The sequence below is a fragment of the Pararge aegeria genome, chromosome 16, assembly GCF_905163445.1.
Source record: "Pararge aegeria chromosome 16, ilParAegt1.1, whole genome shotgun sequence".
Taxonomy (NCBI): Eukaryota; Metazoa; Arthropoda; class Insecta; order Lepidoptera; family Nymphalidae; genus Pararge; species Pararge aegeria.
In genome coordinates this window covers 5,121,836-5,144,872 of record NC_053195.1, presented here as the reverse complement: position 1 = coordinate 5,144,872, position 23,037 = coordinate 5,121,836, and the positions used below count along the sequence as shown (strand labels likewise).

The following is a 23,037-nucleotide window of genomic DNA, read 5'->3' as shown; positions in this document are numbered from 1 at the left end:
TGATTTGAAAAAAGATATAAAAACATAGCTCACTATTGACTCCCTGCCTGACTCGCCATCGCCCACAGAGCTTTATTTATTTATTTAAACTCTTTATTTGTACACCACTAGACAGTTAGGAAAATAAAAGAGGAATAGAGAGAAACACAAAGGCTGGAGTAGAACACGAAAGAAGATGAAGCGATCTCTGCCAGGCAACCTTAGGATTAGGACAACAAGAGCGAGAACAAATGGGTGGTGTAAAATTATAACAAACCTACATTCAAATAACTACATACAAATACATAAACATAAATTTGGCACCGGTTGTAAATAAATAAATACAGACAAAATTTCGCATTTCTAATATTACGTTTACATAATTTAATAGCGTTCATGCAAAATATGAACTTTAATGAAGCAAATGTTTGAGATACTTTTTATCTCTAATCTGCGTTTTTTTTCTTCCACGCCTTGAATATATCTTTCGCGCACATATAAAGAGGCACTCACCGAAAGTTATGCCTTATGTAACGACTCACTTTGCTTTCTCGTACCTATCTTATTTTGCACATAAAACCTGGAGAAAAGTAAACTGAGAGATGCCTAGGCGAGACTGTTCCTCTCGGAATTTTAGATACGAAATTATACCTACACTGCCTAGGATCCCAATTTCCGTTGGTGCTATATTGATGTTATTATTTAATCGGGTATCGATTACTCTCAGTAGCGCATGTAACGTTTCGTATTTATTGGTTTTGTTATTCCCTCCTCGGTGACATGTTTGTGGTGTGTGTACAAAATAAATAATTATGTCATTCGGTCAATGTGGTTCGGCTACATTGGTTCGAACAATGGTGCAAGCAGCGGTTTATTAGAAATAAACATATCATTTTAGATTTTTTGGGTTTTGTCATCCAGCTCATTTTGAGTATTACAAGGTTTTTGTACGATAGCTTTACCTGGCTAAGCTTTCTTTAGACTTCATCGCATGGCTAGCATGGGCAGGAGACAATTATCTCACCGGGGAAAAGATAAAAAATTATCTTCTTCCACAGTTTTATCACCTCTCACAGCACTACAAGTGAAAATAATGTCCAAATAATATATGGGTAACAAAAAACGGGGGTAAATTTCTTGTATTCCCTGTTCCCATGCTTTAGCAAGTAGGAACGTTTATTATATCCCCTGGGAGGGGATATAATCGGGGGATATAATTTTTGTCTCCAGTGCTAGCCCTGCTGGAGTGCAATTTTTATTTGCAATATATATATTTTTTTATTTGAGCGTAGGTATATTAAAATATAATGTTTAAATAATAAAAATAAATATTATATAATTAGTATAATTAGTCAGTACATATTTGAAATTTAAATTTATGTCCGTAAAGCAATATTATATTTAAAATAAAATGGAGTTTAACAACATTAATATGTAGATAAGCAAAAATAAACTCGTTGTGCAGTTCACTAGGCTACATAAATTGCTAATTCATTCAAGGGCAATTGTATATTATTTTATAATAAATTACCGAATGAAGGTAATTTGTTATAAAATAATATTTATATATTATTTTATCTTGCCCTTGAATGAATTAGCAATTTTTGAGATGTCCCTCAATAAGTTCAAAGTTTATAAAAAACGTAAGCTTCATAAGTTCTTGTGATAAGCCTACATGAATAAAGATTTTTTTAAATTTTAGTTGAATTATTAATTAATTATATTTTTTAACTAAGAACAACAAACATATAAACATAAACAAACAAAGATGCGTAAATCAATAAAAACTGTTTTAGACTTATACGGATACGCGTAGCTCATATTTTCATATAGTTCCCACTTTGGCTAGGCCAACTCTTAACTCACTTTTAGGTATAAATCACCCGAAAATGTTCATTAATAATTATTTTCTAAATATAGCGTTTATTAATTACAACATTATAGTTCGAATCTCAATTTTTATGGTTTGTTTTTTTTGCAATTGACGGGAAGCAGATGATTTTTATCCGCGCAGTTTCAACTTTCGTGACGCCAACTGTACCTAATTGTTTCCGTCGCGATTGCGTTGACACTGATTGATTGTTATTGCCAATATTAGCAAACTTTGGGACTGCCGCTCCAGCGTCCGTTCAAAATACAAATTACGAGGCTAAGAAGTTTTAATAATTGTAGAAGCGTTGTCCATGCTCTTTATTTGCGATATGGTAAATAAGGTAACTGCCTGATAGTTAACTTATATTATAAGTATTATTAGATTGTTTATATGCGACTCCTGAAACGTAGAACAACAAGCATACTTTCGCCTTATAATATTGGTATAAATATTAAATCTATTTGGTTTAACTGTATGTGGTTTTGGTTTATTGTCGTGTTATTAATAAATCGAGATTTGTGGTTTCGTTTCGTGTTGAGAACATTAATGCCTGACATCAAAGCTCGCGCACGAATTTTAAAGTTTAAAATTTCTTTGCATCCAAGTACGAGTAGGTACGTCTAAAACAGACGTCTACTTGACAAAAACTTTTGAAACTTCAAAATGGGAATAAAATCTCTTGTTGATTACTTGGGAACGCAGATCAATCGGTTTGGAAGGAAGATTCTAACATATAGAAGCCAACCATAATCAACAGTTGCTCTTCAATATTGTACAATGATGTTGATCCATCTATTTTCAAAAAGTCATAGTCACGAGGCTTATTAGAACTTTGGGCATTAACATTTCATCCGCCTGAACTTTCTATAGCTTATATTCAAATTCACCAACTTCGCTTATAGAGCAGACCCTAAATATTTAATATTCTCGTCGAAAAATGATAATGGCATGATAGCCAAAGTTTTGTTAATATTACTGAGGTATCTAGGCCTTTAAGCGTTAGGGCGAGCTGAATTCTTTCACAATGTTTTCTTTTATCAAAAGAATCTTAATTCTCGGTTATATTTATTTGCTACAGAATTTAATAAATATTATTATTTAATATTGGAGAATACTAGGCTACTACCAGTGGCGTGCATAGTGCATATATGCAGATGATAGAGAATGAAGAAAATCTCCGATTACAGATGAAAATACCTCAGGATAGGCATTGTAGGTGACACCTCGATGCCACCATTGTGGAGGGGACCAAGACACAACACACACTCGAAGATTGCCCTGCCTGGGAATCCGAGCGCCGTGTGTTGATCAACAATGTCGGGGGTGACCTCTCTCCACCAGCCGTCATAGCGGCTATGCTGGCGAAAGATAGAGCTTGGAAGGCAGCGGCCTCCTTCTGTGAAACCGTTATGTTGAAAAAGGAGGCTGCAGAGCGGGATCTAGAGAGAGCTAATCCTGCCCGGAGAAGAAAGCGCCGAGGTCACCATAGCAACTAGCTAGATCCGCGCACTTAATTGTCCCAGTCGAAGGGAATTTGTGGTCAGAAGCGGTCTGAGTGGGAACAAACAGACAAAAAATCTTTTCTCTTTATAATTTTAGTGTAGAAGATGTAGCCTTAGTACAAAATTTGCTCTCTTTCAATCGAGGAGTCGTACGCACAACAAACTCTATACTGTCAAAGTAAAATGGGCCTACTGTCGTTCTTTTAAGAGTCGCAAATCCGCTACTTCTGATTTATATTGTATTAACGTTCTACCAAAAGACCATGGAATCTCAGGCAAATTTGAGCGTTGTCAACCATGTCATGAGCCCACCACTGTCACTGTAGCTTCGTGATGCGTTGAGTTACGTCGATCACTGGTTCTTCGACGGATCTCCGTATTCCTGATTAGATCACGTAGAGATATTCCAAGTATAGCTCAAAGAATAGGAGCCGAGCAATAATTTAAGCATCCAGCATCGCGCGTCGCATAACAAGCTCGGGCGTCATTAAAAGAACGCTCTCGCCATCCTATTAGGAACAAATCGTAACTCCAGTATCCTTAGCACGATTTTTCTACGTCATACTTGTAAAGTCACTGCAGTTATCGAAATCGAAACTTGAACGTTACGATAGTAACATATTTAATCTATGGTTTAAAACGTCTGACGTTAAGTCGGTGTTTGGCGACTTAACCTGACGCAGTGGTATGCATGTCGCAATTGGAAATTTAAAACTTTCTTAATTTTCTCTGATCTGGTTTGATGGGAGGCTCTTAGGCCGTGGCTAGTTACCAACGTACCGACAAAACGTGCTACCAAGCGTTTTGGTACGCTATCGTCTGAGACTGCATCATCACAGGTGAGATTGCAGTCAAGAGCTAGCTTGTAGAGGAATAAAAATAAACTGTCCTATTCTTTACCCTTGAAGGTTTTGTACTTAGTACTTATTTTTATTACATTACAGATCTAAATGCATTCTAGCTTTGAAGCAAGGTGATAACTTCCATTTTATTTTATTAAATACATTAATTGGCTTACTTAACATTGTTACGATACTCGCAATATTCTCGGCAGTTGCGAGCGTGAAATCTTATAAGTACTAAGAGATTAAGAGTAAAGTATGCTTAGAATTGGACCGGTACAATACGTTCAGCTAGGAGCGCTGCCTGTAGAAATGTGAACTAATTTAAGCTTTAAAACAGTGTAATGATATCTAGTTTACACTGGCTTAATAGGTCGATACTCTGTAACGTCAGGGAAAATTCTGTAATTCATATTATGTTACAAATGTTTCGGTTTAAATAAAATAAATTTACTACGACCATACCCACATCGCCACCTAGCCCCAAAGTAAGCGTAGCTTGTGTTATGGGTACTAAGATAGTTGTTGAATATTTTTATGAATATAATACATAAATACTTATAATATACATATAAACACCCAGGCACTAAAAACATTCATGCTCATCACACAAACATTTTTCCAGTTGTGGGAATCGAACCCACGGCCTTGGACTCAGAAAGCAGGGTCGCTGCAAACTGCGCCAATCGGCCGTCAAAACATTACTAATAAGGCTGATTTTACTTTGGCGTTATAGTTTTTATTATTATTTCTTTCGCTATACGATTGCGAGCTTGCAAATTCCATACCAAGGGTACAAGGCTTAAGGCTAAGCTGAGGATTATCGTGCAATGACTCCTCGTAATAAGCGAGAATTTTGTAGATAAGAAAGCTTAGACTCTATCGGCAAATTGCGATTTTTCCAAGCCTCAAAATCGCCTCGAGTCAAAATATTTAACTTGGTCTCAAGGTAAGCAAAGGTAGAGCGAGTGTCAATTTTTACAATACTGCACATAAAGAGAATAATATTATGGGGCTATAGTTTTATTTTTTTATTTGACTAATAGAGGTGATGCTGTCTAAGATGGTAAAGAGCTAACCTTTTAGGGGGTATGTTTAAACCAATAGCACTAGTCCATGCGTTATCGTACTGGAACGCTATAGCGCAGATCGCTTTGACGCCCGGGTAGGGATCTTCGACAACGGGCACCGGATCATCGTCAGGAGATGGATGTTTGTAATGAACAATTCTTACAGTTGAGCGTGCGTTATTAACTGAACATCTCCTGAAGATGCTCCGATGCCCATTGCCCAAGATCTGTTTGGTGTGGGTTTTATAGATTGAAGAAATTATAAATTACACTGTACAGATTCTCCTAATTTTGGTGGAGTGTAGCAAAATAAGTTTCATTGTTCGTTGAATATCATGGAATTCCGCAAAGTAACGCCTGCTTCTATCCAATATTTCAATAAAAAATACTTAAATTTTAACGTCGATGTGAGACACCTAAGGGCTGCACTAGTTCTACTCGCGGAGTATAAATAAATAAATATTAAATAAATATACTACCACAAAATACACATCGCCACCTAGCCCCAAAGTAAGCGTAGCTTGTGTTATGGGTGCTACGATGACTGATGAATATTTTTTTTTGAATAATATAAATACTTATAAAATACATATATACACCCAGACACTTAAAAACAATCCTGTTCATCACACAAACATTTTCCAGTTGTGGGGATCGAACTTAAGCCTTAGACTCGAACCCACGGCCTTAGACTCAGAAAGCAGTGTCGCTGCCCACTGCGCCAATCGGCCGTCATTATGCGTATTCATTGTATTTTATAATTTAGTAGAAGTCTGACCTCCACTTTCTCTGAATACCCTTTAAGCTATCGCTCACGTAACTCGTTTCGTTCACGTAACGAACTTCGCTCATAACATACCTACACAATCGACACCTTCCCACGCAAATAAACAAGCACCGACCCTTCAGCATAACTCCTTTATAAACCGGCTAACTTCATGAGATCTTTGAAGTTGGCGTGTTTATAAAGTTGAATGTTTATTTAGGCTTTCCCAACTTGAATCTGCTAGATACATTGCATATGCTGAGCTGTACACCCGTTCTGTCTGGTATCACAGACTGTCTGTTTCTATGTTAATATAAATTGCATTATTTGTATCACTTTAAATTAATAAGCGTATTTTCCTTCTTTCTCGGATTTTTAATTGTAACCACCTCTCCACTTCCCTTGGGTAAGAGGCGATGGCGATTCACGATACCTTAGAAAGTTTTAGGAAGAAAATTGTATGTATCTAAATCCCTATTCCTACTTCCCTACTAATATTATAAATGTGTAAGTTTGTTTGCTACGCTTTCACGCAAAAACTACTTAACCGATCCACATGAAACTTTGTACACATATTCTTGGAAGTGTTAGTAGTTATGTAGGATCATTTTTATTCCAACATTAAGCTCGGTTCCTTTGGGAGAGGAGAGGAGTGTTTGACGATTTTACACCATAACTCCGACAAATTATAACCGATTTAAATAATTATTTTTGTACTATAGAGGTATAATATATATATACTATATAATATATATATACTATATACTATATGTGTTTAATTTTGCCCAAACTGTGGTTGGAGGACAGAACTCCTCAGCGGACAGCAAACCCCTCATTTAAGGCTTTGCGATACTACATACTTTAATTTTTTTTAGATCTACAACTAAATTTAATGCCACATCAAAAAACAAAATCAAACGCAGACGAAGTCGCGGGCAACAGCTAGTTAAATATAAATAATCTTAATTATAAATTTTAATTTTAATTTAATATTACTTATCATTTTGTTACAATAGCTTAATTCATATTTACATTATTATTTTTAATAGTCTTTAGTTTAATACTTGTTTAAATTTTTGGTTTATCTTTTATGTTTTGTTAATCTTTTATTTATTTATTTATACATTCACAAGACACACCGTCTTGTGAATGTATAAATAAATAAATAAAAGATTGATTGTTGTTCTCACTTTTAGACTAAAGATAACACGCAAAGTATTTTATTTTATCTTCGAAACGCTCCGCTCCTATTTCTCTTAAAATAGAAAAATTCTAAATACTCAGAAACTGTAAAATTATGTTGAAATAGAGCAATTGGTTGAGTTTCTTGCCACAGTCGAAGCCTTACGCAAGAAAATTCAATAATTATAAACTGCCGGGAATTGAACCAGGGAACTCCAAATTAAATCCGAAGCTCTCAGGCCACGCCAGGGAGGTCGCTTGGGGTAATTTTATTTATTAGAAGTCTCAGGGAACTGCTATTCATAATATAAACACTTCACTTATATGATATAAATGGGAGGACTTCAAGACTCCAATAAGGGGCCGTCCGTCGTTCACTCACTACGTAAGAGGGTTTAGGAAGGTACTTAGACGAGGATGGATTGGTACTCGTGTTATACTACTTAATATTATAGCTTTATAAAGTGGAACGGGGTTACAGCTTCGTCAGCGTGTATTTACTTTAATTTTGGTGGTTTTTTAGCGTTTTAAGCATTCTGAGAGGTTTGTGAAAGTTTTTTTTTATTGCACTACAAGTTAACACAAAGGAGGGAGTATGGCAGTTACATTTGACCAATACCTCGAATCGCATTTCGAAAAAAAATTACAATCTTATTTGTAATTGCTGGACGATGAACATTAACATTACAAACATGAAATAAATATTTAACAAGTAAAAAAAGTTTTTTTTAAAATGAAAAATTCAAATACTCACACACATACACATACTGCACACCTAACATAATGATATTAAAAACAATAACACAATATAATATAACACACAGGTCCAATGCCTTATCGCCATATATGTGTGTGTACGTGTGTGTGTGTGCTAGTGCGAGTGTGTGTGGTGTGTGTGTGTGTGTGTGTGTGAGTAAAATGATTGTCACTTAATAGTTACAATCATTTTACTCACAAGGGTAGCTGGAAGAGATCTTTTATATACCTCATATATATCCATTTATTATAACTGTTTCTGGTACATATAGAATAAAAAAAATACATAAATACACACATTAATTATTGTGGATTATCAATAATTAGTCTGTGAAACTATATTCCTATCAAGAGATAGGAATATTGTTTCACACATTTTTTTTAAACTATGAAAGGGTAGTATTTTTCTAAAACAAACTATTTCTGTTTGACTGCCCATTTAAAATGTTTGTGAATATTCTGGCTTTGTTCAGCTTTAAGCCTTATTATAACTAAAATTAAATATGGCCTATGTGACTTCTGAATAATTACAATGGGGAAAGATTTATTTAAACCACTTTCGTATTTTAAAAGCGTATCGATTGCAAGTAAACAAATCTTTTCTCCCTATAATATAAATAAAGAAGTAGGTATAGATAAATGGAGTAACTTATCCTGAAACCATTAGGAAAGTGCCGTATTGAAATAACGAAAGTGGTTAAATCAATTTTGGCCCGCTCCTGAATTTCAACGATAAAAGGGGATAAAAGAACATTGGTAAGTATGTATCTACCGATAACATAGAATACTGAAGAAAAGAGAAAGGCAACTCGTTCACTTTAATTCATAGTTCTGCCGTTTAGCTTAGTTGTTATGTTACTAATAATTCACCTTATGAAAAGTTAGTGTACTTTCACTATAGGTACTAAATTAGTAATAATGAACTGGTAATATTGTAAGTGCTTTCACTAATAATTCACCTTATGAAAAGTTAGTGAACTTTCAAGTAAGTCCGGCATACAACAATTTCCCGTTGGCCGTTTGTAAAAAGTTCAATTTAAATACCAACATCCAATAACTAGTGTGAACGTTGATTAGGTTCATTGACCACTGCGAAATTGGGAGCAGGCGAGCTGGATGGTGTGTGCACGTTTTTGTTTGCTGTTTGGTATTCGAACCAAACCGAAATTACGTAACCTAAACGTAACGTGAATAAATATCAGTTATTTCGAACCCGGTTTCAATCCGTTGTTTGGCTATCTTGATTCCATTATCATCCACTCAGGGGACGCGCACAAAGCACGTGCTCCGCGACTCTTTGAGCAGTGAATACAAAATGAAAAGGTTTACAAAATTTCCACCAGCACAGCAAGCATGGACAGTAGACGTTTATCTCCCCGGGGAAACGACAACATTTTATCTTCTACCATAGTTTTAACAAATCTCCGAGCATTTGCGCACGTTTGGAAGTACGATCTTAATAATATACGTAAAATAAACGGGAATAAACTGCTCCTACTCTTGTTGATGTACTTTGGCAGTGGCACGTAAATTTTATCCCTTGTCTGGGGAAATTATTTTTGTCCCCTGCTAGACGAGCAGGGCTGATGAAGCTACTGATTTCTTACGTCACTACCAGTAAAGCGATATACGACATTTAATAACAGACGAAAATAGTTTTAGATCCAAGAAAATAAAATATACTCGTATGTTATCAAAGGTTTGACTACACACTAAGATATAACATACACAGTGGCAGCCGCGGGCACAGCACGTAAATCAATATATCTAGCCTACTAGTAAATTAGAAGAAAATATATATCGGCGCAAGCGCCATCAGGTTCAATATAAAACTAATACTGGATTGTATTTAACTGTTATAATAATTATTTATTACTATTAAGACAATTGATAGTAGTAGTTGAGTTATAACTACCTAATTGTTTATTTAGAGAACTTGTATTCACACTTTTGACTAAGAGGTGGATCCTTGCATGTCTTAACAGTTCATTGTATCTTGATGATTACTTTTATGTACTTGGATAATTTGTAAATAATTATAAGGCAATTTGAGAAGCGTTTAGTTAATAGTTAAATAGATTAAATAAATTACTTTTAAGAGTTACAAAGCTTCGACAAGTTCCATATGGGAACACTAGATGGCGTAAGGTTGGTAACTCTTAAGACAGGTTGTTCGAACTTGAATAATTCGTAAACATTAAAATTAGATTATAATTATTATTGTTCATTGCTAATTAATTAAATAAACTTTAATATTTGTCAAATAAGGTTAGCCCCACCTTAGATCAAAAGGTGGCGCTAGTTGTAAGCCCGTGTCGGTAAAATCACAAAATATTAGTTCCCTCTAATAACAAAGATGGCGCTAGTAGCCCGCCGGTGACCATTGAAGGAATGGTCGGTAAAATAGGGCGGCTAGCCGACATCTTAACAAAAATCATCCTCTTTGCTTGGCGACCACGGGGCGGGCAGGTGGATTCATCCGACGCGGGCGTGCTGCGAAATAAGCTAAGTGTTTCGTATTTTAGTTTTTAAATAGTTTTAACATTCTCTGTAATGTTATGATGTGAAATAAATACGAGACAGGATCTAGACTTCTCATTTATTTGTTTAATACCAAGTTATATTGTTTTTGACTATTCAAAAAGTTTAGAAGTGGATAGTAATTATGAGTGACAAGGGTGTACATGACGCCAGCAATGCTGACGTCATACTTTTTAAAAACACTACAGGGATCTCTGCTCCGACATCAGAAGTGGTATGCGATCCCACTACTGCGGTGTACCAGGCATCAGAAACCGTAAGTACCCGGCCTACTTCACCAACAGATAAAAGTTTGCCCACTGAGATCGCGGAAAGCGCAGACACCTTGCCTACGCAGGCGGCGCCTACCAGTGTTAATATGCCTGCTAATTTCCTTATGCAGATGATGCAGACCATGAAGGAAATGTCTGATCGATTGTCAGCGCCACCGCGATCGGAGAAAGTAAAAATAAATGACATATTTCTACCCTCCTATGATCCCGATGCAAACATAGGTGTTCGTGAATGGTGCCAACACGTTACCCAGGCGGTTCAATTATATAACCTCAACGACTACGAAGTACGGATGAAGGTGGGTAGTTTGCTTAAAGGACGGGCCAAATTATGGGTCGATAATTGGCTTGTTACTACATCAACGTGGGCAGAGCTTCGAGATAACCTCATTACTACATTCGAACCAGAATCAAGGTATTCGCGCGATATAGTTAAATTTCGTGAACATATTTATGATTCAAGTAAAGACGTGTCAGAATTTTTATCCAAAGCGTGGGTTCTCTGGAAACGAATAACTAACGACAAACTAGGTGACGAATATGCAGTTGAGGCGGTGATCGGTTGTGTAAACGATGAACGACTTAGAATCGAGTTATTAAATGCTAGGGCGACATCTGTACCTGAATTAATATCTGTAGCCTCAGCGATACGCGTTAAACGTCCACATAATAATAATAATACCCCACAACCTCCTAATAAACGTTCGCGGCCTAACGAATCGCAAAATACCCTCTTTTGTCGAATTTGTAAAAGAAATAACCACAAGACAAGTGATTGCAAATTTAAAATTAGCGATACCACACAGTTGCCCAGCAACGATAAAGATAAATCAAACAAAAGTTCTGTACCCTCAAATAGGCCAGTCTGTACATTTTGCGATAAAGCCGGTCACACATTTGAAACCTGTTTTCGACGCGAAAAATCCGTTGTTTCTCATATAAACTGTATCGGTAGACCGAAATTAAACCAAATAGTGGTTAGCATAGGTAATTTCGCGTTTCAAGCAGTTTTCGATAGTGGTGCAGAATGCTCAGTCATTACTGAGAGTGTCGCAGCTAAATTACCGGGCAAAAGAATTCATTGTGTAAATTATTTACGTGGAATAGGGAGAGTCCCAGTAATATCTCTGTTTACTCTAGTTGCAGTTTGTGTAATTGATAACGTAAACGTTGAAATTCAGTTCTTTGTTGTACCGGACGGTGACATGACCTCCAAGATTTTAATAGGAATGGACGTGATTAGTAATAATGATCTCAACGTTTTAGTAACTGCAACGGGTACTCAATTAGTCCGACAGTATACAGTTATGCACATAAAGTCAAATAATTCCATTTTCGATAATTTAAATTCTGACCTTACTAACGATGACGAAATTAACCGATTGCGCATTTTGTTGAACAAATACTCGCATCTATTCATTCACGGATTCCCTACAACACGCGTTAATACTGGACATTTAGAAATACGGTTAAAGGACCCTAATAAGTTTGTTGAACGTAGGCCTTATCGTTTAAGTCCCGTAGAACGTGAAAAAGTACAAAACATAATTAAAGAACTACTCGAACATAACATTATTAGAGAAAGTGTCTCGCCATATTCAAGCCCTATAATTCTTGTTAAAAAGAAAAACGGAGATGACCGGTTATGTGTAGACTACCGCGAGTTAAATTCAAACACTCTTAGAGACCATTTCCCCCTTCCGTTAATTTCCGACCAAATAGATCAGTTGACAAACGGACATTACTATACCACATTGGATATGGCTGCAGGATTCCATCAAATCCCGATTTCCGAACAGTCTATAGAAAAAACGGCATTTGTCACGCCTGATGGCTTATATGAATATTTAACAATGCCATTTGGCTTGAGCAACGCATGCTCTGTATACCAACGCTGTATTAATAGGGCCTTACAGCAACTTTTAGGTTCAGCAGGCGTTGCTCAAGTCTACGTTGATGATGTCTTGAGTAAATGCATTGATTTTGATGAGGGGATTTCACGTATAGAAAGAATCCTCATTGCACTGGAAAAGGCAGGCTTTTCTATTAATATAGAGAAGTCTGCGTTTTTCAAGCGTTCTATAGAATACCTTGGAAACATAATAGCAGATGGACAAGTTAAGCCGAGTCCACGTAAAGTAGAAGCACTTGTAAAAGCTCCCGTGCCAACAAATGTTAAGCAAGTTAGACAGTTTAACGGTCTAGCTGGCTATTTTCGTCGCTTCATTCCCAACTTTTCTAGCATAATGTTACCTTTATACGAGCTAACGAAACAAGGTGCCGCTTGGGAATGGAGCGACCGGCACGAAGAAGCACGTAATACTATTATTCAGTACCTGACGTCTGATCCCGTGTTATCAATATTCCAGGAAGATTACCCCATCGAACTGCATACTGACGCCAGTAATCTCGGATATGGAGCCGTCCTCATCCAAGTAATCGACGGTCGCCGGCATGCTGTCGCATACATGAGCATGCGCACTACAGATGCCGAGAGCCGTTATCATTCGTACGAGCTCGAAACGCTCGCAGTGGTGAGAGCTATAAAACATTTCCGCCAGTACTTATATGGTCGCACGTTTAAGGTTGTAACAGACTGTAATGCCCTCAAAGCATCTAAACACAAGAAAGAACTGCTCCCTAGAGTATACCGCTGGTGGGCGTTTCTGCAGAATTATAATTTTGAAATCGAGTACAGAAAAGGACAAACACTCCAACACGCCGATTTCTTTAGCCGGAATCCAGGTACGTTGAATGTTAACATTATGACCAAAGATTTGGATTGGCTGAAAGTGGAACAACACCGTGATTCTACACTACGTTCCAAAATCGACAACATCCTACAAAACCAGGAAGTTCTCGGGTATGTTTTGAAAAATAATGTCCTTATAAAGGTTTGGCAGGACTCTACCTTGGGACACCAAGAGGCCGTTGTGGTACCCAAGACGTTCCAATGGAGTCTCATAAGCAGCTATCACAATGCATTGAAACATACCGGGTGGGAAAAGACCTTACAAAAGATTAAGGAAACGTACTGGTTTGATAATATGAATACGGTGGTAAGAACCTTTGTCGACAATTGCATCATATGCAGAACATCTAAAGGCACGTCAGGTGCTGTGCAAGTGCAACTTCACCCTATACCTAAGCCCACGACAGCATTTGAAACCATCCACATGGATATAACGGGTAAATTGGGCACTACTAACATCCATGACTATATTATCGTGACTATAGATGCTTTTAGCAAGTACGTACTTTTATATCACGCTAACAATAAAAACCCGCAAAGTACGTTAGCAGCTCTCAAACGTACGATACACCTGTTTGGAACGCCAGCGCAGGTAATTGTCGATGGAGGTCGGGAATTCCTAGGTGACTTCAAAAATTACTGCGACCAGTTCAGTATCAGCATACACGCCATATCACCAGGAGTAAGCCGAGCCAACGGGCAAGTTGAACGAGTCATGGGAGTCCTAAAGAATGCCTTAATAATGATAAAGAATTATGAAACTGAATTATGGCACACTGCTATAGACAGCCTGCAGCTTGCTCTGAACTGCACACCGCATCGCGCTACAGGTACGGCACCACTTACGTTACTTACCCGTCGCAAGCACTGTGTCCCGCCTGAGCTCATCGGCTTGGTAAATCTAGAGCAGCAACGCATCGATATTGACCAGCTTTATCGACACGTCACACAAAAGATGACAGCGGCAGCAGAAAAGGAAAAGGCTCGTTTTGACAAAAATAAAGCTCAAATTCACAGATTCCAGAGAGGAGACTACGTGCTAATAAAAAATAACCCTCGTAACCAAACGTGCTTAGACCTGAAGTTTAGTGAACCGTACGAGATTTGTCGTGTACTTGAAAATGACCGCTATTTAGTCAAAAGGGTGGTAGGACGAGGCCGCCCTCGAAAAGTGGCCCACGACCAGCTTCGCCGAGCACCACAGCCTGGTCAACAGGCAACCGTATCGGCGGACACGGACATCAACGCAGGCGCTCCCGAGCACTCCTCCCAGTGCACCCTCACACCGCCAGCAGCCAACCACGAGCCACACGACACAGAGGCGTCGGAGATGACTAGCTACGATCCTCGACCCTCCACATCCAACGAGAGGGTCCTTGACGAAACTGCCAATTAGCTCCACCACATAAACGGTGAGATAGTAACCTTTATTTTATCAAAACTAAAATATTTTCTCCTTTTATAGCAGTACTTCACAGTTAAACAAATTCTACTTCATTACATTATTATTAATGGGTTATCTCAACTCATGATATGATTATCATCATAATAATAAAAGGCTAAAACTCATAACTAAAGCATAGTAATAAGTACTGTTATAAGATTATTCGTTAACTCCTTTACGTCTATTCCATGTGCATGCTTTTATATTTCAGAGCCTCTGGGGACCACGGTCATAAAAATAAGGCCTAGACCCCAGCATCGACCTTCCCATTAGTCCTCTAGAGCCTCTGTGTACCACGGCGCCGAGACAGGAACGCCTAGAGCACAGCATCAACCCAATTGTTTCAGAGCCACTGGGGACCACGGTCATAACTATGAGGCCCAGACCCCAGCATCGACCTTTCCTGTTCCTTTAGGGCCTCTGGGGACCACGGTCATAAAATACCACTATGGGGTACTAACAATACCATTATGGCCCAGACCCCAGCATCGACCTTTCTACCTTAATAAAATATTGCTGGCGTAGTGAGACGTACAGTGATATCATAGATAAAATTGACTATGAAATATGACTGAAATAACTAATTTGACTTAAATGACTGCTGACGTAGTGAGACGCTCAGTAGATAATAATATGACTGTATTACTAGCGTAGTGAGACGTATAGTAATACTCATTAAAATCCTAATATCCTCCTCCTATATTATTATTTATGTAATTATTATTGCTGTCGTGGGGAGACGTAGTGCAGTATCAAATAAACGTTTATTTAAAAAGAAGTTTAGTCATAAACTTTTAGATAAGAAACTCAACTTTACTCTTCGAGCACTATGTAATGTAATCAAAACCTAGATAAATAAACGACGTATCACAGATACGCATTTCAAAGTTTTAATATTTCTTGTTACAGAAGGTGAACAAGTGCAGAGCGCGCACTGTTCCTCAGAAAGGCCGTATCGGCGCAAGCGCCATCAGGTTCAATATAAAACTAATACTGGATTGTATTTAACTGTTATAATAATTATTTATTACTATTAAGACAATTGATAGTAGTAGTTGAGTTATAACTACCTAATTGTTTATTTAGAGAACTTGTATTCACACTTTTGACTAAGAGGTGGATCCTTGCATGTCTTAACAGTTCATTGTATCTTGATGATTACTTTTATGTACTTGGATAATTTGTAAATAATTATAAGGCAATTTGAGAAGCGTTTAGTTAATAGTTAAATAGATTAAATAAATTACTTTTAAGAGTTACAAAGCTTCGACAAGTTCCATATGGGAACACTAGATGGCGTAAGGTTGGTAACTCTTAAGACAGGTTGTTCGAACTTGAATAATTCGTAAACATTAAAATTAGATTATAATTATTATTGTTCATTGCTAATTAATTAAATAAACTTTAATATTTGTCAAATAAGGTTAGCCCCACCTTAGATCAAAAGGTGGCGCTAGTTGTAAGCCCGTGTCGGTAAAATCACAAAATATTAGTTCCCTCTAATAACAAAGATGGCGCTAGTAGCCCGCCGGTGACCATTGAAGGAATGGTCGGTAAAATAGGGCGGCTAGCCGACATCTTAACAAAAATCATCCTCTTTGCTTGGCGACCACGGGGCGGGCAGGTGGATTCATCCGACGCGGGCGTGCTGCGAAATAAGCTAAGTGTTTCGTATTTTAGTTTTTAAATAGTTTTAACATTCTCTGTAATGTTATGATGTGAAATAAATACGAGACAGGATCTAGACTTCTCATTTATTTGTTTAATACCAAGTTATATTGTTTTTGACTATTCAAAAAGTTTAGAAGTGGATAGTAATTATGAGTGACAAGGGTGTACATGACGCCAGCAATGCTGACGTCATACTTTTTAAAAACACTACAGGGATCTCTGCTCCGACATATACTTTCTTTTAACGTCGATATTACTCTTTGCTCTGAGACTGATATCTTAACCACTTGAATCGGTCCCTTTTAACGAAAAGCCACTCCTTTGGAAAGGCACTCCTTATGAGCGATATCCAATTCCAAATTGGCATGCCATTGACTAAGCTACAAAATACTAATCGCATTTGGAATTGGGTCAACGACTTTCCGTGGAGGTTGTCATCTATTTAAGAGACTGCTTAGGACGGTGCTTCAATGCTAGTTCGGCGGGCTTACCAAAATGACTGCGAGACTCGGTTGACGATTATATTACCCCAAGTTAGTAGAGTTTAATTATGATTTTTTATAAATTTTAATCAGGTCATGATTGCCAGAGAATCGCAGGTTCAAATCCTGTCGGTTCCGAAAATTTTATTGCATTTTAAATTTATAAAAATTTATAATTCCTCCAAGTGAAGGTAAAAACACTAATAAAAATTATAAAAAAAAGAATGTGTCATCTCTTGTTTTAAACATGTCTCATATGGACCTTTGAAAAAGTAGATCGAAACTGCAACGTTTCCTACTAGATGACGCTACAGTCGCCATAAGACTGATGTGAATGGCATATACATACTAATTTCGGCATCAACGGTAGGAGAACCGTTTTTATATGCATTTTAAATTTATAAAAATTGATAATTCCTCCAAGTGTAGGTAAACACACTAATAAAAATTATAAAAAAAGGAAATACGAAGTACAGATTTTTGGCAAATCTATTTAGTGTGTATTGAAGAGCATTTGAACTTGGCAGGACATGCAAACCTTTTTCAAACCTGTGTTGGCTTAAGAATATTGTTATATTTCAGGTTATGATAGGAAATACGACCCATTGATTTCTGGCATACCTATATATTTGGTGTCAAAGAGCACTTAGCGCGACACCTCTAACTTTTTTGAAAACTGGGCCAGCAAAAGAATAACGGGACCGTCTGGATAACCCTACTCGTAACCCTGTTAGGTGGATAAATGGCCAGAAAAGGGCGAGGGCAAAACTTTGAAGTATATTTCAACAAATACGAACGCTTGGCGAGATTCTTTTATCAGTTAAGGGTTTTCTTAGACAAGTCTGAGGAAGCCCCTTTGGATGGTCATTAAATAAGGATGAACGGTGTCGTGATTAGCAGTCCCAATACTCTCACGTTATAATAATTTTGTTAACTTACTACGGTACTTTTTTGAATAGTTATATCGTTTTACAACTTTCATCCGCTATTCTTCTTAATATACCGACCTACCGCGACGCATTGCTCGTCTGCGCTATTGCTCGTTTGTACTGAGTGTTTTGTGTGCATTTTTTTTATTTTGCTCGGTTTCTATGATTGAGGCATAATTCATGTCCCTATAATCTTCCTTAAGACTAGCTACTGTCCAATGTATCCAATGTTATAAGACTAGCGGATGCTACATTTTCAACCCAAATTCAGTCCCTTGGGAGGTCATTTCTGTAAACCGTTTTTTAGCTTACATCTACGATCTTTGCAGTCCTTTGAAATTGTAAGTTTGTACGCTATATAGTTCCTGAGATTTTGTGATGAATCAGTCAGCCAGTACGAGACCTTTTGCTTTCATAGATATAGACAAGTTAAAGTAAAGAACACCGTTTGACTCTTTATAAAGTGATAAACGACTAAGACACAGAAGGTATCTCTGCATCGTTCAAGTCCATGTAGGACTGAGGTGCTTCGATAATGCAGTCTATGTATATGTCTATGTGTTTTCCTTGTATTTTCCTTTTTTTTGTTGTGTTGCAATAAAGTTTTTCTATTCTATTCTATTCTATTCTATTTATAAATTAAAAATTACCAACCAACTCAATGTCATGAACGTTGGTTATTAATCAAATATAATTTTAATTGTTTCTTAAAAACTCTCTATTAACCATTTAATAAAATATAAAAGTTTAATTATTTACCCACTTTATAAATTAACTGTAGCAAAAGGTAAATCGACAATAGAAATAAATAGGTACTTTTTTCTCATACATTTGTCAACAATTGTTTTCTTTTTTGTAGCTATTGACGTAGCGTTATTCTAACATGCAAAGACGAAATAAAAAAATATATCTTAAAGGGTACTCAGAAATCACAACAGAAAATGCAGGTAATCGAATCCACTCCACAGTCATATCAAACGTTAGGTACGTAACATTAAGTCTGAGAAGGAGAAAAAAAACATTAGAAATATATAATAGTCATAAATACACTATACTTTAAAAGTCATAGTTAAAAAACGCACTAAATTAAATATCTTCGCTCTCTTGAAAGTCATTAAAAAAAGATTTCAATACTTTTTAAGAAAATCTTTTAGAATGTTGGCCAAGACGGAAACTGATACTCCACAGTTTTTATCTCTATACCCTCCATTCTTAAAGATATTATGGTTTAGGTGCGGGTGAAAGTTATAGCTCGCAACGATAAAGGAATAAAAAGAGTATGCAAAGTTTTTATGAAATTATTTTATGGGCTTTTTTCGCTCTGATTTATAGCTTCGACCCTAATAAAATACTATGCCTTAATTCTCTAGTAGGACGCTTTGGTTTAGTTAGTTTCGATTTGCAATTCTTAAAAGAGGTTTAATATCGTATTTTTTTCGAGAGTGACAATAATTTTTAATTATCATGTCTGTGTGTATGTGTTGCTATTCCTTGCTGTCAAATATTATTATTTAAACATATATCTAGATGATTTATAAATAAGATGTGTATTCGGCAAAATATAATAGAATAGAATAGAAAAACAACACAACACAATAGGAAACATACAAGGAAACAGTAATAGTACTTAGTGCTAGGGTGTAAAGGCGGCCTTATCACTAATAGTGATCTTTTAAAGGCAACCAGAGCGTACGAAGCCGATAAAAAAGTGGAAAGTGGGTGGTGCATAAATGTTACAAAAATAAAATAAACTTACATGAATCTACATAATGCATTGACATATTAACTATAAAAAAACGACCCTGCTTTCTCAGCCCGAGGCCATGGGTTCGATTCCCACTACTGGAAAATGTTTGTGTGATGAGCATGAATGTTTTTCAGTGTCTGGGTGTTTATATGTATTCTAAGTATTTATGTATCTTATTCATAATAATATTCATCAGTCATCTTAGTACCCATAACACAAGCTACGCTTACTTTGGGGCTAGATGGCGATGTGTGTATTGTCGTAGTATATTTATTTATTTTATTTATATTTATCGATAAACTACACCTAAAAGTTGGGTACCTGCTGAATGAGGACATCAAACGACAGTGGTATTGGAAACTCTTTATGGCCATTAGTAAATTGGACGCTACGGAATATAGTTAGCGAAGCCAAAGTCTTAACGTACCTATCTATCACCACTTAACCCATCTTTATTAGAATATCAACAGTCGAAATTGCATGTTCTATAATCATATCATGGTGTCGTACTATCTATATAAATAGATAAAGATATTCTCTTTATCCTCAGGTCAGCCCGGGTAGGCAAAACGTCCCTAGTCGCGAGGTTCCTGGGCACCAAGTTTGAGGACTGCTACACTCCAACAATCGAAGACTTCCACCGCAAACTGTACCGGATCCGTGGAGAAGTGTATCAACTAGACCTCTTAGATACATCGGGAAACCATCCGTTTCCTGCTATGAGAAGACTCTCTTTTTTAACCGGTATGTATTTATCTTATGAACGCTGGCGTTTGGGACAATATTATTCTATGGTCAAAAGGTCTGATGCCATCCAGGAAAATTCTGAAAATATAAATTCCCAAAATGCATCTGCCGGAAATCAAACTCGAACTCGAAACACAGCTCTCACTGCTGGGCCAGAGAGGTCGTCGTGATATGATTTTTAAACCAGGGTAAAACAGGGTGCGCCCTATTATCAACATTTTAATTGTCGTAAGTGAGTTTTTAAATGAATTATACATTTAACTATTTATCGCCAAGCTTTCAACTAGTCTTCTACTAAACCTCCAAGTACATTGTTAATTAGTCAGGGTAAATTTTTTAATGAAACCAATAAAAGGATTTATCAAGAAAGGTAAACCATAAATTGGTTTTAAGCGGTTTCCTACTCTGAGTGTTGATTGGGTGGATTGACCGGTTGTGTATGATCTTGCATTTAGTAGTGCGTTGAGAGGGAAGAAATCGGATTGCGGTAAAATTTTTCTCGAAATAAAGATGAAATATTTTTACAGGTATATATATGTATATATGCACCACGTACCTTATTTCTGTTTTTGTTTTCTTCGCCATTGGTTGCCTGGAAGAAGTCGCTATAGAGCAATAAGGCCATAAGCCAAATTGTTGGTATACGTTGTTTTGTTATACTTTGTATGTGCTTTTTGTGGTGTGCAATAAAAATATATTCATTCATTCATTAATTCAAAGATCGTATATTCTGTGGTTCTTGACCCCACGTGCACTTGCAAAAATCATTTCTTGTCATCATCAGCTTTTTAAGTCCTATTCTGGGTCGACTTAAATATTTGTTATTTATATAGGGCGACTTCAAAAAACATTAAACAACCGTCAGTACAGTAAATATACGACTTTGTACACACGCCTCAATAAATTATTCAGGTATGTTTGCAGTGAGTGTAGAAAAAAATAAGCAAACGAATTCCACAGCGCCAGCAAGCCTTATATAACCTGAAAGCCCGGAAACTTGTTGAATTTTTTACACAGTCCATCCATAGAGTGCCTACGTTTTTTAGACTAAACCTTTAAAATCATTACGACGAGCTGAGGGTACGCAGCGAAATTATTACGTAGCTTACGTTGTAGTGGTAATGCGAGGTAGGACACACAATCCGGACGTTCTAATACAAGTAAGGTTGTGTGTTTCCGAGGGATATGTAAGGCGAAGGCGACGGCCGTTACTGCTGGAAGTAGCGATTGGGCGGACAAATTTATTAAAAGAGGCACCAATGACGCTCGCCCTCTGCTTCCTCAATGTCATATCAGATCAATGTGATTTGTATTGTTGCTCTCTGAGTGAATTCACAAGGATCGCAATGTGTTACGGGAATAATTATTTATTTATTATTTGTGTACCACAACATTAACATATACAAAATATAATAAAATTAGCAACATAAAGAAATGAAGTAGAATACAAAAGGCAGCCTTATCGCTTAATGGCGATCTCTGCCAGGCAACCTTAGAATTAGGATAAAAAGGATCTACTGAATCGATTTTTAAAATTATTTCGAAGCTGAATAGCCCATTTATCGACAAAGGATATAGACTAAATATCACGCTGAGACCAAAAGGAGCATATGTTCAATGAAGAATTTTTCCAAATATAGTTTTTCTTCCTTTTGGAGAGCTTACGCTGCGTGATGATGAAAACTTGGTTTGCATTAAGATTATTCTTGGACAAGGTAGGTATGGTGGCTTTTGAAATGCTTCTAGCATTATTTTTAAAATAGCCTCACAATAAAGAAAAAAACATATGTTTGAACTTCAGGTTTAGGCTATCTGGCCACGCTGGCCAAGTGTGGATTGGCAGACTTCACACGCGTTTGAGAAAATAATGGAGAACTCCAAGGCATGCAGGTTTCCTCACGATGTTTCCTAATCCTATACCGTTGTATTGAAAAGCTACGTTATTCCGAAAAGTTTAAGATGCGGTGCCGGGAATTGAGCTCGGACCCCTCGAAATGAAAGCCGAAGCCTTAGCCACTAATCTATCACCGCTTTCATACCACTTTTGGGCCACTCATAGATACAGAATTGTAATACTTAAATGTATGAAATAGCCACACCGCTATCAATAAATAACAAATTATTTTTTAGTTCTCATTAATAATGTTTGCACTTCACATAGCAGTGAAGAGATTACAAAGTTTTTGTATCCGGTTAAACGGCGCGTTGGGGTGGGCACGCCGCCTGAGCTTCTTTTGTTACATCGGGAACAAAAGGCTTCCCTTCTACAAGTAAATTTGTTCAAGTTGCAACAAGTTTTGTTAAATGCATCTGCGAAGCCTCAATAACTCAGTATTTATTTTTCCGTTCTGCGTATAGAGCAGAGTTTAGAAGAAGATAATTTATTCAAGGAATAAGCCTATGTGCAACAAAAAACATATGCATTAACACGTAGAAGTTGTCACGTAAGGGAAAAGCGTTATGCCACCTCGATGCGTGTTGT

General features: G+C 36.9%; 1 protein-coding gene across 1 annotated transcript in view; it reads left to right on the top strand.

Annotated features, from left to right (window-relative positions):
• LOC120630248 (GTP-binding protein Rhes) overlaps positions 1–23,037 on the top strand; it is a 39,621-nt gene that overhangs the window by 10,134 nt on the left and 6,450 nt on the right. Inside the window, exon 2 of the mRNA XM_039899400.1 lies at positions 20,359–20,552. Within this exon, the coding sequence (XP_039755334.1) occupies positions 20,359–20,552 (194 nt within the window). The remainder of the gene's footprint in view (positions 1–20,358; positions 20,553–23,037) is intronic.